General features: G+C 28.8%; 2 protein-coding genes across 2 annotated transcripts in view; one reads left to right on the top strand and one right to left on the bottom strand.

Moving 5' to 3' along the window:
* Positions 1-10905, top strand: part of LOC105621145 (cytosolic purine 5'-nucleotidase) — a 28348-nt gene extending 17443 nt beyond the window's left edge. Inside the window, exons 3-10 of the mRNA XM_012202618.1 lie at positions 8196-8269; positions 8351-8564; positions 8651-9074; positions 9454-9610; positions 9719-9959; positions 10048-10285; positions 10376-10495; positions 10738-10905. Coding sequence (XP_012058008.1) covers positions 8196-8269; positions 8351-8564; positions 8651-9074; positions 9454-9610; positions 9719-9959; positions 10048-10285; positions 10376-10495; positions 10738-10905 — 1636 coding nt within the window. The remainder of the gene's footprint in view (positions 1-8195; positions 8270-8350; positions 8565-8650; positions 9075-9453; positions 9611-9718; positions 9960-10047; positions 10286-10375; positions 10496-10737) is intronic.
* Positions 10906-15036: 4131 nt separating this feature from the next.
* Positions 15037-16640, bottom strand: LOC105621134 (protein FRA10AC1 homolog). The gene is made up of 4 exons (XM_012202608.1): positions 16534-16640; positions 15675-15843; positions 15414-15573; positions 15037-15335 (listed from the first exon to the last, which is right to left on the bottom strand). Exons 1-4 carry the CDS (start codon positions 16638-16640, stop codon positions 15037-15039), a joined length of 735 nt encoding a protein of 244 aa, XP_012057998.1.

Genomic DNA, 16640 nt, shown 5'->3' with positions numbered 1-16640 from the left:
GTACGACCACGACAACGTTAAAACTAATACTAACAAGTAATTAAATAGTACTAATATATATATATATATATATATATATATATATATAATATATATATAATATATATATATATATATTTACTTATATTAGAATTGTGTGTTTATTGTGTCTCTTAGAAAGAAAACAAACGAGAAATAAAAAAATAGATTCTTTGAGTATCTGCATTTTAATGCTGATATATATATATACATATATATATATATATATATATCTACTCTTTAAATTTATTGCAATCTCTTGTATCTTAAATACCTGCGACGTTCTCCATCAATTAATTCCTACATCTAAAATGCCGTCGTAATTCACTGACAAAATTTATCTTGTGTCAGACAGTGAAGTAGTGCCAAACCTCAAAGGTCGAAGGCATCTGCTTAAGCTCGATAATTCATTGTCTTCTTATTGAAGACGGAAATAGCCATTATAATAATTTGCGCCTTATCTCCCTTTTCACAGATATATTCCTAAAAGTACAACACATGCAATGCTCGCTATTTCGTCATTATGATAATGCGAGAGAACAATGCAGAGAACCAATCAGAACCATATATGTATAGGGAGAATAATCGCGACAGATTAACGTGCTCAATGGTATTATTAAAGAATAAAAGAGTTTCATCACCCTATATGAGATTCTTTAGCAATCTTTCTTAGAATTTCATTGTGCTCGACGATAGTTATATATTTCATTCCGTGTAATTGTTTTCTACATTATGCTTATATTTCTCATGATATCTGCGATTAGTCAATGAAATATTTAGATATAAATATTATATTTAATTTAGAAATAATTATCTTCCTTTCTTTCTCTATCTTCTTTTTTGACAAATATATTCTTAAAGCTAATTTAAAATTAATTTACTATTTACAATTGTTAGAAAATCGTTAGCAAATTTGTTTTTTCACTATGCATATACTCCTCAAAGTAACGAAAATAATTTACGCAAGTAATATTAGTACTTCAGAATAATTCTTGATAAAGTATGAATATATCTATTCAGTTTATTTATATACGACATATAGTACGTAAATAATAATGAGAAGATATACTCAATATGATTCCATTACAAAGTATTATCTCTATATGGTGCAAAAGCGTTTCTCTTTCTCATCCACATATTGCATGTTCATTATATTCTGTTGGACCAAGAACTGTCAAGATGCTTTTATGAGTCAATTGCGATAAGGTGATTAAAAATTTCGAACGACGTAAACAAGTTTCTTAACTAAGTAGATAGCAGTAACGACAATTGCTGTTGTAATTTAATTAATAACACTAAAGTATTGCTTCACAGGAATCCGTTGCTATATATAAAACAGTAATAATAAAATACGCACGCGTGTAGAATTTGCAGTTTCTGATCGAAAAATTAAAGCCTATGCAATATTTGTTAGGCAGTTCTTTGCAACAACGATTAATAACAATTTATGTTAAATTTGGCGCATAGATTTTTCTGGACCAAAGTCTAAGAATCCTCTCGGTATTATATTGCTGTAATAAAATTAATAATTAAAGCATGAAGCTTTACATGTAAAGTGATATAATTAAAAACGCTCTCTTTCAGTTGTAATATAAAAAGAACTATGAAGATTTAAGTACATATTTTAACAAATGTTTTCTTTACTCGCTGTCGCTAAAATACACATTTTTTTAGGGCATTGATGCGCGTACGATCATTCGTCTATAATTATTTTATTCACTATAAATGTAAAAAGTAACAACCAACTTATACAACAGCCAACTTATTTCAAGTTACTGGCAGACACTTTTGGCACGACGTGAGAAATTCCACTTCGCAATAGTAAACTCGCGTGTAATTCATTCATATTGTTATTAGTATTGCGCCAGAAACATTTTATCAAAAGCCACAACTACTACTTTCAAGTAGTGGTCGTTATATAGAGAATTGATTAATTATGAATAATATATGAATAATATATAGATGTAAAGTATATATATTTCTCAGATTTTTTATGATTTCTTCCATCCTTTATTGTTGAATCGGGATGCAGAATAACGCTTGGTCTAAATCTTTTTTTAAGGATTTTGATCGAACTTCTTCTTCTTCTTTCCCTTCGATTTTATAACTGATATCTATAAGGAAAGGTTTTATTGAGAAATTTAGCTATAGATTTAAAAATAATTTTATTGAATCATTAAAATCATTAAATCAATAAAATAATTATATAGAACATTCAAACTAATTGCTATAGAATATCAAACCTTTTTGCTCTTGTACTTGAAATTTCTATATAGTTATTTTGACGGTCTAACAAAATTATTTACAAATTTGTATCTCTAATTAAGTTATAATGTGCTCCTCAGCTTGATGAAGTAAACGGCAAGTTCACGAAACGTTGGCATTGGCAAAGGATCACGAAACGGCGATAACCCACAAATCCTTTGATATTTTTGAAGAAAATATCCGTGAAAACCTCAAAAGTAATCAAAAGTATTGTTTAATTAAAAGTTTTTAGATATAACAAAATCGTACTTTCCGTATATATTTATCATTAATAGTCAAATTAATTATTGAAACTTAATAACTTTATGCGCAGAAGTAATGTAGACATACGGCGTGGTAGATATCGCGAATAAATTATTGGTGAAAGTGCAAGCAGTGTGTGCCTCACCCGTGACTTGCGTGCCGGTATGCACACATCCTTTTATGCAGCGCTTTGACCAACTTAACTAAAAATCCAAGATGAAATAAGATAAGATTTTCAAGAAGGAATAATTAACAAGATTGATTGCAAAATTCTTGAACATCAAACATCTCGATATTCTTAGATAGATATAAGGCTTGGCTAGCCGCAATATATTACAAACAGAAATATTTGATTCTGTTAGACACTTTAATAATCTTTTGAAAGGATATCTTCAGAAGAAAAAAAATATAAATCCATTATTTATTGTTCATAATTTCATACTACATAGAAATATATTATTATTATTAATAATTATTATAATATATATTTCTCTTTCTTTCTTTTATTCAATCATTTTTTCGTAAAAAAATATTGAATGAAATATATACATTTCACACTATCAACAAATTTAATCAAGTCGTACAAATACTCTAATTGCAGATTCGAATTTGTACTCTGAATGGTCGAAACACCGCATACCGTGTATACGGTAACGTAAACTTAGTCGACCTTAAAGTTCATTCGGCACATGTGCAAACGTAGGATCGAAATCGACAATTTCAGGACGTCTAAAATTAGATTAGTAATACTAAGTTCTCACGTGTACCAAGCACAAGGTAATATGACTCACCTGGCGCGCTGGATTCGCGTGAGCCATTTATCGTTCCATTAAAGTTTGCGAAAATTCTTTGGTATAAAAGATATAAAAGATATAAAAGAAAGAAAAAAAAGGAGCAATGAGCTTTCTCGCAACCCGTTATATACTTACGGGAAAGAGATTAGAGGAGATAAAAAAAGAGAAGAATACATGTCTCGTTCGAACGTTTTTCGGCTGTAGATGTAAGAATAGATTGCATTTCTATGAGGTTGTCACTATCAGTTTAGAAAGAGTGAAGTAGTTTGAATCACATCTTTTTCTCTAAAGTATCAAATTGAAAAGAGATGCTGATAATTCAATTTCCATTTTTGGAAAATTATTTGAACAAACAATTCAAATTCAAGAAATATAAGACATCTAAAAGGCATTTTAGGACATCTTAAAGGCAATATTTAAATGTCTTAAAGACATTTTTATGAAAACTGTCTAAAAAACATTTAAAAGATGTCATTTGAATAAAAAATAATAAGAAACGTGTAGTCTGTCACTGTTAAATATTAAAAGATCAAATTTAAATTCTTTAAGTTGAACATAACATTTTGTAATTTTTAATAAATATATTATTTTAATACAAAACATATGGTTAAAAAAAACAACTACTTATTTCTATAGTTGAATTGCTGCTTATTGTTAGTTTTCAAAGTAAACAGCATATCAACGTATGCATTTAGTAGATAATAAACTAAATTTGAGTCAAATTTAATGCATTTCTTGAGTTAAATTATTTGACTCCATTGTTTTAGTTATCAACAACATACAGTAGTGGCGATCTATAAGAATTATTAAAAATAACTCAAATTAGATATAATTTAATATTATGAATTCATTATTGTACCTATTAGGTACGTCTATTTATGCACTATACAATCGTCATTGCCTCTTATAGCGGCATCGCAATTACAAAGTGAATTCAAGTGAGCCCAAATATACAGAACTCTCTGATCTAGCCGTCCATGGAGCTGGGAATAACAGTCCTGCACGCGATCACCTTGGATTGAGGGAAGTTTGTGTTCCGGAAGACGATGAATTAGCTCCCATCGTTGCGTATTAACTGACTCCAACGACTCTCTACGGACCAGTTGACGTTTGGTCATTGAACGGACAGCATCGTCGTCGACAGCATTGCCATCGATTTTTTTTCTTTCAAAGCAATCGCCTTTCACGCTCGCTCCGTGATTTAACGTTGCGTCGCGGTACCGAGCTTTCGCGAGTGTATCATCGATGACTTTTTCTGGTTTAAAAACGTTTGCCACGAAATTTACAGATCTTGTATAAATAGTTCTCTTTCGAATGTGAACACAAAGTCTCTTTGTGCATTACTTGCGTCACATTTCGTTGGTAACGTTGTGATATTTCTTTCTTTTTCTCTTTGCAAATTTTATTTTAAATTTTATTTTATTTTAAATTTAGCAAAAGAAATGACCTCGCGATTTAGGATTTTCTCGCAGTTTTCTATCAAAAATACGTATACTGACGAAGTCGAAAGTCTACTTGTTGACGGCATCAAACAACAATTTTTTTTATCGTGAAATGTCTTTGTTATTAAATCCGTTATAGACAATCTGTGATTCAAGCTGGGGTTCGGGATGGAATTTTATTTTAATTTACAACTTTATAAATATAAAATTGTAAATAAAAGTAAAAAAATTTTACATCATACTATTATAAGTTTAATAATAATTATATAAGATGATTTTTAATTGAATATTATTTTATGGGAATAAAAATATACAGAATATGTAAAAAAAGAAGTAAAAAAAAGAATTCTATACGAACGCGTAGGATGGTCGAGCTTTATATTTTATTTTACAATAAAATGTGTTTGGAGTAACTCGATATATTTATTAATATCTTTATGTTACATTTATCATATATATTGTTATAGAAATTCGAAATTTTTTCTAGATTTCTATTTTGTCTCAAATTTTATCTATTGACTCTATCGCCTCTATATCGTAGATCTGTTCTTTGTGGCTAAACTAGTGTGCACATAAAGGAAACAGTTATATGTATATTTGAAGTTTGACGAAAGTGAGATAGAAAGTTTCAGTCCAGTGAGCAACAAAGAACAGGCCTTATTATTGGATAACGTAAATACAAATCAACCGCAGAATACTGATGATTAGTTGATATCTCGCGAAAAAAATGTGGCTGAAGGATGTGAACGACGACGCCTTGCCAACTGCGACAGTTTTTGTGAATTCGCGACGGTGTGTCCAAAATGAGTAAGTTAATCGTCCTCCACCTTATTCGTATAGATTTCTGAAAATTCGTAAAAATTATACACGAGGATAAAATCTGACTGACATAGAATTGGAAAAAAGAAAAGAGCCAAAGCGGTTGATACGAAGCTACACGAAGCGAAACGCAACGTAGATGTGAATGTACTAGTTCACGCAAGAATGATATGTGTAATGTATAAAGTAAAAATATTTGCATCTCTTCAGATTATCATTAACTTAAACGAAATGATTCAGGACGGTAGAAGAGTGTAAAGTAATTTTTAAAGAGTTTAAGTTTTTACATTTTCAAAATCTTCAAAAAAAAATTTTTTTTTGTATTCCTTCAAATTATTATTAGGTTGGAATAAAAGGTGGTAACGTACGAGAACTTCAAAATTCAAGCAATTGCAACTTCGTTAAGAATGAACGAAATTTAAATTTAATAAAAAAGTTTCAAAGCTTAAAATCTCTACTTTCGAAAGGTTGCGCCATTTCGAGTTTCTTTGCTCATTTTTTACATATATTGAAAGCTATGCTAGACAGAATGGGAATTGTCTTCTTTATAGGATTATCACGTGCTCGTGAAAGTTTAAAGTTTTTCCTACAAAATTTTTTTTTAATTTTCCTAAGATTTTTGAATTATTGCAGATTAAATAAAAGAAATATTTTAACTTTGTTCATATCTTCATTAAAAATCATCATACCGCACTTCCAAAAACAGATTCTTAAATCATTACACACAAAATGACATAAGCTGGATAAAGCACTGGACTAATGGGTATTTGACAAAAATGCCTTATTGATTTATAAAAGATGTAAAGATCAAATGTGAAGATACGACATTCATTGGTATGCGGCCTTAGCTATGCTTATATTGTGTGTGATGTCTCCAAAGTTGAAACTTTGCTCTATCGATTGGTAAAATTTTTAAAGTTTTTTTAAAAACATGCAGATATGATATAAATAAAGGAGCGCTACGAATTTTCGTTCCAATCCAATATATTGTAGATTACTAATTATCTAAAATATAAAAAACTTTTTATTATGCACATGTCGTTCTTTTCTTGATTAAACGTTCATATTCATACTTTATGTTTGATTGCAATTAGTGCTGTAAAAAAGTCGCTGCGGAGTGCGTCTGCTGGCTCAACAATTCTGACGTATTCGAAAGTTGAACCGAAAGCGAAGATCGACTTCAAAATGTTGTATAATTTACAACACGAATGCCTCAAGCGATGATAAGTAACGTATCTTTGTGACGTTTCGACATAATTAATTCGATCGCAAAGTGTATCGAGAACAATAGCTACATGTGCATGAGTTTGCGTCTTTTTGAGAAAAATACATTTGATCTTATTCTAAATTTAATTTGGCATATTAAACAGAATTATTAATTGTAAGTTAAATTACTGAAGATGATTAAAAAATATAACATTAAAAATTAATATTAAATTAAAACTAATAAGTAAAATTTTTTCGCAATTAAGGCGATTGCACCAATGTTATTTTGACTTTAAGCGAAGCTTAAAAATCTTTCTTTCTTTTTTTAAAGCCGATAGAGAGACAGAAAGGAAGAGTTTTAAGCTACGCTTAAAATTAAACTAACGTTGGTGTAATCGGATCGATATATCACATTTTAAAACATTACCAAAAATATAAAAATTTCATAGAGTATTCCATTATGTCTGAATATCTGTATAAAATTTGAATACATTCTCTTATTAATTTAAAAGTTATTTATTAATTCTTTTTTATTAATTAATTTTTTTGTTAGTTTTGATTCGTATGTAAAATCGCGTTTTATAATATTTATTTGCAAATCTGATGAAGAAGTAAGAGTTAAATCAAATTTAAAACATGTATGATCAAACAATAATAAACATTCAAAAGTTTGGGTCCACTTATTCGTTATTGTAAAAGTTATTGACCTAAAAACTGCAGAAAAATGATTATTTTGCATAAAATTTATCATTATGAACCAAATTATTCGTTTTGTTTTTTGCAGTTGATTTCAGAGCACATTACTAATATCATCACAATTTTCTGTATGATACGATTGATTTTACCTTATTTCGACTGATTATTTGATTGATACTTTTAGCTGATATTGTATGGCCAAAATATCTTTAAAGACCATATTTTTTGTTATTTATTATATTGTAAAAGTTATTGAATAGTAGAGTAGACTTATATGTCTTTTTTGGATATGTACAGCAATTAATTTAGATTAATAACAAACACAATAAGAAAAGAATAAGAAAGAATGAGAAAATATAATCTTTTGTTACTCGATTACCAACATTTCACTGGTATCGCGATTTGTTCGATACATCAAATCCGATTTATGCTGCAGTTTTTTTCGTATTTAATATTGTAACAAAATGATTATTGCTTCGAAAAGCAGTGTACGATATGAACGAGAAATTGATTTCGATATTATGAAATTGTCACAATTATCGATTCTCTATCAACAGGAAGATTTCGAAGAAAGCGAATTATTCATCGGTATCGTCGCTAATAAGTCGCTAAATTTTCCTTATTCAAATTAATCGCGCATTTCAAATTATAAATTTCAATTACCGTAAATTAAATTAACGATGTTTCTTAATTGATGAATTGTTCTTCGTAGGATCTTCGTCAATCGGAGCCTTCATCTGGAGAACATCAAGTTCTATGGCTTCGACATGGATTACACATTAGCAGGTAATTATTTCAATATATCCTTTTTTTTACTCTTGAAGGGAAGTTGAGATAAACGAGACTGTATTATATGAAACATTTCAGAATACAAGTCACCACAATATGAGCAACTGGGCTTCAATCTGCTCAAGGATCGTTTAGTATCTCTAGGATATCCACAGGAAATCAAGGCCTTTGAATATGATCCCAGCTTTCCCGTTCGTGGATTATGGTTTGACACGTTACATGGAAATCTTTTGAAAGTTGACGCTTATGGGAACATTTTAGTCTGTGTCCATGGCTTCGAGTTCTTAAAACAGTAAGGGATAAAAATAACATACATTTTTCTTGTACAGCAAATATTATCTTTATTTCTCTATTTGTACTTGGTCTATTTCATTTCAGCTCTCAGGTCTACGAGCTTTATCCAAATAAATTTCTACAGTTAGACGAGTCTAGAGTTTATGTGCTCAATACCTTGTTCAATCTACCGGAGACTTATTTGCTGGCATGTCTGATAGATTTTTTCACGAACTCACCGCAATATACTAGAGAAAGAACCGGAGTGAAAGAAGGTGAGCTCACCATGAGCTTCAAAAGCATATTTCAGGATGTTCGAAACGCGGTAGATTGGATACACCTTCATGGTGATCTTAAATCGAAGACTATCGAGAACTTAGACGAATATGTAAAGAAGGACGAGAGGTTGCCTATGTTCCTTACGAGAATCCGAGAGAGCGGAGCAAAACTGTTTTTATTAACTAACAGTGATTACGTTTTCACGGACAAAATTATGACTTATTTGTTCGATTTTCCACACGGTGCACGGGTACGTTTTTCTTATTCACTGTCATTCATATTCACTGTCAACATTCTTAAAATTCATTGTTTTAAATAAATTAGCGAGCTATATTTACTATGTGAAAGTTAATAATTTGAAGAATTCCTTAATATTTAGAAACTAACTGTAAATTTATATTATGTCACTAATAAAGTTTTAATCTTTTATTCACATTTTTGACTTAGAATAGAATCTACTATATATTTATATGAAAATTCTTTTTTTCAAAATTCTATATTAAAAAAATAATCTCTCTCTCTTGTTAAGTGCAAGAAATACTTATATTCACGAAATATACTCATGATGAAACGTATTCTTATAAAGTACTAGGTATAAATAGAATTTTTATATATTGCTTTCATTTCAGCCTGACGAACCACATAGAAATTGGAAAACCTATTTCGATACAATTGTAGTAGACGCCAGAAAGCCATTGTTTTTTGGAGAAGGGACAATATTACGACAAGTGGATACGAGGACAGGTGCTTTAAAACTTGGTACACTTAAAGGACCACTTCACACAGGTAAGAAACATTAAGTAATAAGTAGTAATTTAGTTAATTAAAAAAAAATTCTTTCTTGCTTAGTTATATAGAAGAGAGATTTTTAATCATTGGCTTTGTTTAAAATAGGGGAAGTGTATTCAGGAGGCTCGTGCGACGTGTTTACAGAGTTAATTGGTGCAAAAGGAAAAGATGTGTTATATGTTGGTGACCATATATTTGGCGATATTTTAAAGAGCAAGAAGATAAGGGGATGGAGGACATTTTTAATAGTCCCAGAATTGGTTCAAGAGTTACACGTTTGGACCGATAAATGTCAATTGTTTGCCGAATTACAAAGTCTCGATGTTATGCTCGGGGAAATGTACAAGTGCGTAGTATGATCAATAATAATAAATACATTGTATAAAATACTTGAAATATGCTGTTATTAACGTCGCATCAATTACCTTGTTTAGAAATTTAGATAGTAGTACAAAGGAAAAGCCAGATATTTCTAAGTTACGTGCGTCTATAAGAGATGTCACGCACAAAATGGACTTAGCTTACGGCATGATGGGCTCCCTATTTCGCAGCGGAAGCAGACAAACGTTTTTCAGTAGTCAAGTCGTGAGGTACGCCGATTTATACGCGGCGACCTTCTTAAATCTGATTTACTATCCTTTTTCGTATATGTTCAGAGCACCTGCTATGCTAGTAAGTTGTATGCTGTATTTGGAATATATGATTTATCCAAGTTGTATCTTATTCGTGTGAGACAGTAAATTTTTCTTATCACACTTTCAGATGCCTCATGAAAGTACAGTGGCACATGAACAAAGATTTGTTATGGAAACGCCAATGATAAGCCGTACGAGAACGTTTAAACTAGCAGATGAGGAAGAAGAACATAATCGGCCTTCTTCCGTAAGTATTTCTAAGAACATCAAGGTTATGAAGGAGAGCTCCGTTTGCCTACAAAAATGATTACCTACAATTTCGTTTACACACAACGATATTGTAAATAGTTTACAACACGACAATATTGCAAATAATGTAGCACGTCTTGTAAAGGTGTAGATAAATGGGATTCTCCAGTTATAACCAGTTATTAATTGATCAAAATGGAAGTATGTCTCAATAATGCATTTTCCCTTTTTTTTGTTTAGAAAAATTTATATGTAGATCATTTCAATAATCAAATTCCACATGCAAGACCAGAAACACCACGTAATGTTACACATACACATGATGAAGATTGTAGTGATGAAGATAGTGATTCGCAGAAACAAGCTAATCAATTGAGAGTATCTACAAGAAACGTAAATTGCAATTAAAGTTATAATTTATAATACTCAGTGCTATTTTTTATCTTGTATAATTGAAAGTGACTGAAAAACAAAACGATTAATGTACAATATGTAGAATTTTGTTTCAAAGAATCATATTGCATAGAATCATGACGTGTTTCAGCTGTGCTAATAATTAATATTTAATCCCAAAGTATATATATGGTAATTTTATATTTTTTAAAAGATACGAAAGATGAAACTTGGCAATATTTGTATTGATCAATTGCTCCGAAGAGCATATTTAATGTTATAGTTTTGTAGTTGGTATATTGTTATGTAATAATTAGCGCACAAATGTCCATATTATGAAACATTTAGATATTAAATTACACATAACATATGTAATAGATTTTATTAGCATATTGTATATGTTGTATATTAACTTTACATAATTATACATATATATAAAATATTGAGGCTGAGGAATATTATATTTGAATTTTGATAGTAAAAAACATCAACGACTTTAAACTTATTGTAAAATTGAATATCAGCCAGCACTTTTTATATGCAATGTAAACTTATATTGAAAAAAATAATCGAAACAATAGAAGTTGAACGAGCAAAAAACTCTAGATGAATTGTGCAATTTAGGTTAGGTGTACAGAACAAATATAAAATATAATCTTATACAATCATTCTTCGAATTAATAATTACGTAAGTACTCGATAGATAATAATTTTAATTGATTAGATAAAAATAAAATAATTAACAGTAATTCTGATTCAAGACAGGAGATATACAACAAATAACAACAAATAATTACTAGAAAATATTAGATAAATCTTTATACTGGAAAAAATAAGACAATATTTGACTTATTGTATAACAATATTTGATTTATTGTATACAATCAAATTATAGGATTGTCATTGTAAATTGTCATTAAATACAGAAAAAAAATCGAATACAAACGAATGTTGATCTGTTAGTAGAAATTAACAATACACACATATACAAAGTAATAAAAAAATTAATCCCATAATTATATATATAGTCTGTCAAGTAAGAGCGTGATTACATGGAAAACATAGGGGCGCACATAAGCACAAGCTTCATGGAAAATGCACTTTCACTTTGAAGCAGCTATCTTACAATATTCGTCAGATTTAGAAAGCCTTATCGTTAAAATACGCCATCAATTTATTTAATTGTCGAAAGCATGCCTCGAAAATGTGAGGCAATTATTGTCGCCGGTGAACGCATTATTAAAGTGATTGCATTTTGACTTTGATCGAGTAAAATGAATATACGTATTTAAACATTTTATTTAATGCATTTTTTAGTAAATTAACTCGATCACGCTCTTATTTGATAGACTATAAATATTTTAAGATTTAAAAGATATCCCAAATAGCAAAATGTCTGCAGTCTTCTAGCAGACTATCAGCAGGTTCGAGCAGAAAATGATGGCAGTCTGCCACTAATTGCGTCCGTATTAAGCTTGTATTACTCTTGTGTTCTGTTAACATCGCCTATCGATATAATGTGAAGGCAAATTGTTATAATGTGAAGGCAATTGATAGAAACTGAGCAGATCCTGCCGACATTATCTGACGCTTGTAGATTCTTATATTTTTTTTAGCAGTCAGCAGTATTATGTACATCTAATTCTGTAATAATTTTGTTGTTATTTTATTAGCATAGTATGTAGCAGACATTTAAAAAAGTTGCTTTCTACAGACTTGACTGTCTGGCTTCCGAAAAGTTTTTTGTAAACAGCAATATATAGTCTCTATTCGTACAACTTATAAAATTGAATTATACTTCTTTGCAGGAAAATAATTTATTATTGTATATTAACAGTAACATATTGGATGCATTCAGTACTACAACCGCTCACTGAGCGCTCAGTGAGCTCTTGTATCTAATTAGCCATATTCCAATAGATCCAAAAATATAGACCAAACAAATGTAAAAACATACTAAGCTTAGTGAGCGCTTTGATTGTAGTACTGAATGCATCCATTATCATATTTTATGTATCTGTACTAAGCGTCAGGAATGCCTTAATTCTGACATTTTACTCATTTTTAACGTATTTATGTATATCTAGATTTGTTAATTTGTCCTGTCCTTTCTTAGTTCATAATATAATTGCTCATAATGTAGACTAAAAAAGGAAAATAAATATAAAATCAGAATTTTTGGAATGACAATTCTCGAAGAATTGTAACTTGCTACCTCTATATTTTGATAATACTTCATAAATATTTAAACAATAATAATGAGTAAATAAATATTTAAGTTTTTATTTTTTGTATTTCGAATCCATTAAATTCGGGGGATTTTAGAATCATAGTTCCGGGAATTTTGATTGACATCATCTTTTATTCATTTTATATTTTATTTATATATTTTATTTAATTATATACTTATTCTGATATAAAATTTTGTTAAATTTTAACAATTACATATTTTTGTTGGTAATTAAAAAAGATATAGTTTATCATGGTTAGTAAAAATCGGAGTGATTGTGTATTGATAACTTATCATTGTCACTTATTTAATTACATGCAATAAAAAGTAAATTTTCAAAAATTGATATTGTCAGAAGAATATAATTAAGAAATAACATAAATAAAAACTCTAAACAATACAATTCTAAACTGCAATTTTATTTATTCTTTTTTTATTTATTATTCTTTTTTTTTTCAGCATAGACACCGACAAGATACTATTAAAGATCCTCGGCATTTATGGAAATTCGCGTTTTTATCTGTTAAAATTTAAGTGAAAATTTAAGGCCCGGTTGCACCAACATTACTTTAATTTTAAGTGAAGCTTAAAACTCTCTTTGTCTCTGTCTCTTTTCGGTTTTAAAACGAAATAGAGACAGTTTTAAATTTCGCTTAAAATCAAAGTTAAGAGCAATAAACTAGTAATGAAAAGTTAAGAGTAATAAATTAGTAATGCGATACTAATTTTAATAATTTATTAGTTTTATAGACATGTACATATGTTTAAAATTTAATAATACTCGATTTTTATTTAAAACTGTGACTTTAATAATATTATATTATATATCCGAGTTTGATTTAATAGAGATAATAACTGCAGAGGAAAAATTGTAATTTTTTGGTAATATAAGATATTATATCATTAAAAGTATGTATACTTATTTATACAGCTTTTATATAATAAAAAAATCACGAATTTAATAATGTATCATCGAAATATTTATGTTAATAATCATAAATTTTTATTAATTGTCAATAACGTCATCATTTTTCAATTGTCTTGAGACTTCCCAGCTTGATAATCATGAAAATTTGCTCGAGAAAAGAGCCAAGGATCTTTAATAGTATCTTGTTGATGGCACAGGTAAAAAATAAGTCAAGTCTAAACATGTGTACTTTCAATACATAAAACTTCATGCAATTTGTTCTTAGAAGTTTTATGCATTTTTTGCACAAATTAAACATTTCCCAATATCATATTATTTAAAGTTTATTAAAAATTTACATTTCATTTTGATTACACTATGATAAATAAATTTCTCTTTTATTTCTTGCGGATTTCTTTTAAAGGCATAAATGATTTTGCATATCTCACTAGAAAACATCTTTTCACATATGAAATATTTTATTATAAAAATTATATTATTGATACTGTACATGTAGTGTACTAACATCCTTATGAGTAATTCAGAGAATCATAAAATGATAGAATTACCAACATTACAGGCTAAAATTTTCTGAATTGACTGTACAGACTGTAAAATCTTTTTACACAATTAAAATATGCATAAAAAAGAAAAAATATGCATAAGTCGGTCGATTTAAGAAAAAAACGAAAAAAAAATGTTTTAATTAAGAATGTTTAAATTACATTTAGTACCTCTAATTTAACTTTTTTTCGATTTTCTCATTAAATCGATCTTGTTATTAAATCTATCTTTTTTAATGTATTGTGTATTTTAATTGTGTAACAAGACTTTATACAATCTATACAGTCAATCAATTCGGAAAACTTTCTAATTTATGAAGTTGATATTTCTATCATTTTTAGGACTTTCTTAAATAAGAAATTCAATAAACTAAAAAAATAACATTATCTTCTTCAATATCTATTTACAAAATATTAAACAAAAAAAATTAAAACATTAATAGTGTTCACATAAATAAATCTGCCAAATATTCCTCAAATTCTTTTTCTCTTGTCTTTTCTACGTCTTCAGCTGGTTTCTCTTTCCAGATATTTGATTCATTCGTATCAGTATTCTCATTGTTTTGTATCTCAGCTGAGATGGAATCTGTCTCTGCTTTATTATCTGATTCTGGATTACTGGAAATAGTAGGTACATCATTGCTACTTCCGGAATTTGTGTCCAAACGTTTCAAAGATTTCTTCCTTTTCACCTCTCGCTTTTGTGATCGATAATTAAGTTTTATGGAACATTCTGGGCAAAGTCCTTCACATAAAAAAAAAAATATTATTTTATGAAACAATCTTATACGTATAGAATACAACTATGTTGGTTTTAACATACTTAATTTTACTAGCGCATTCTTCTTTTCACCATGTTCTTCATAACCAAAATTAAGCTCCCAAGAACGCAAATCTTCCTTCTCTTTGCATGTTTTACTACCACACTCGAACTGTCCTTTGCCAACTACTACTTCTTTCTCGGTTCTCCATCTCAAAGCAATCTATATCATATAAATTAATATTAATTAACTTAATCAAAAAATAAATTTTTATAATGAATTTAAATAATCAATATAAAGATATAAATAAGAATGTTTAATACCTTATTATATTTATAATATGTAAGATCACATATGCAATATTCCTTGAACAATTTGTCATAATATTTCTTAGCTAATCTGCTACCCCAAGTATCTGGGACATCCTTTTCTTGATCCCAGAGAAACTTGTGGTTCTCTCTGATGACATCGTAATCAGTTTTGTCTCGGGACCTCGAAACGTCAAGTGCTGCTTGTTACAAAGTTTATCAAATTATAACTTTTATGTGTTACTAATTAATAATAAATCCATTGCAAGGAAATGCTGTAAACTATACTATTCTTAAATATATATATATATAAACAGCTCTCTGTGTTCCATTTTCATGTCAAGAAAGCAAAATAAACATAATGAAAGTTCTTAGAATTTTCAATCAAATTGCATTTACTAGTATTGGCCAATATATTCTACTAATTACATTAATGAAAAAAAGTCATAATATATGATTTTAAACAATTCATTTAATTAAACAAAAAAGTCCAAAATAAAAATAATTTAATATATCAATTAAATAAAGTAATAATATATAAAGTAATATATATATATATATATATATATATATATTTGAAAGAGCTATGATTCAGAATGGAAATATTTACAGATCTCATCATATTGTATTTTTACATTAGTGTATATAATTACAAAATAAAATGGTTAAATGTTGATCAAATAATTTTAGAAATGATATATTATACTGCTTTTGATATATTATACTGCTGGAGTAAACAAAAAAAATTGCACAGAAAATGTACGCAATAAACTTGGATTCCAAGTGCAAATGACGAAAAAAAAAGCGTGTCATTGCCTGACGATAACAAAACTTCTATCACACTTACAACTATAAAACAAAAAATTTAACATACGTGTCTCGCTTGAACGATGATACAGATTTCCCGTAAATTGTCAAGTAGTCATTTATGAGTTTCTTGTGCCTGTCGTAAGCTGATAAGTGTGCGTAAGCTGGAAACAT

The sequence above is a fragment of the Atta cephalotes genome, assembly GCF_000143395.1.
Source record: "Atta cephalotes unplaced genomic scaffold scaffold00002, whole genome shotgun sequence".
In the NCBI taxonomy this organism is placed as follows: Eukaryota; Metazoa; Arthropoda; class Insecta; order Hymenoptera; family Formicidae; genus Atta; species Atta cephalotes.
This window is presented reverse-complemented; position numbering and strand designations above follow the sequence as displayed.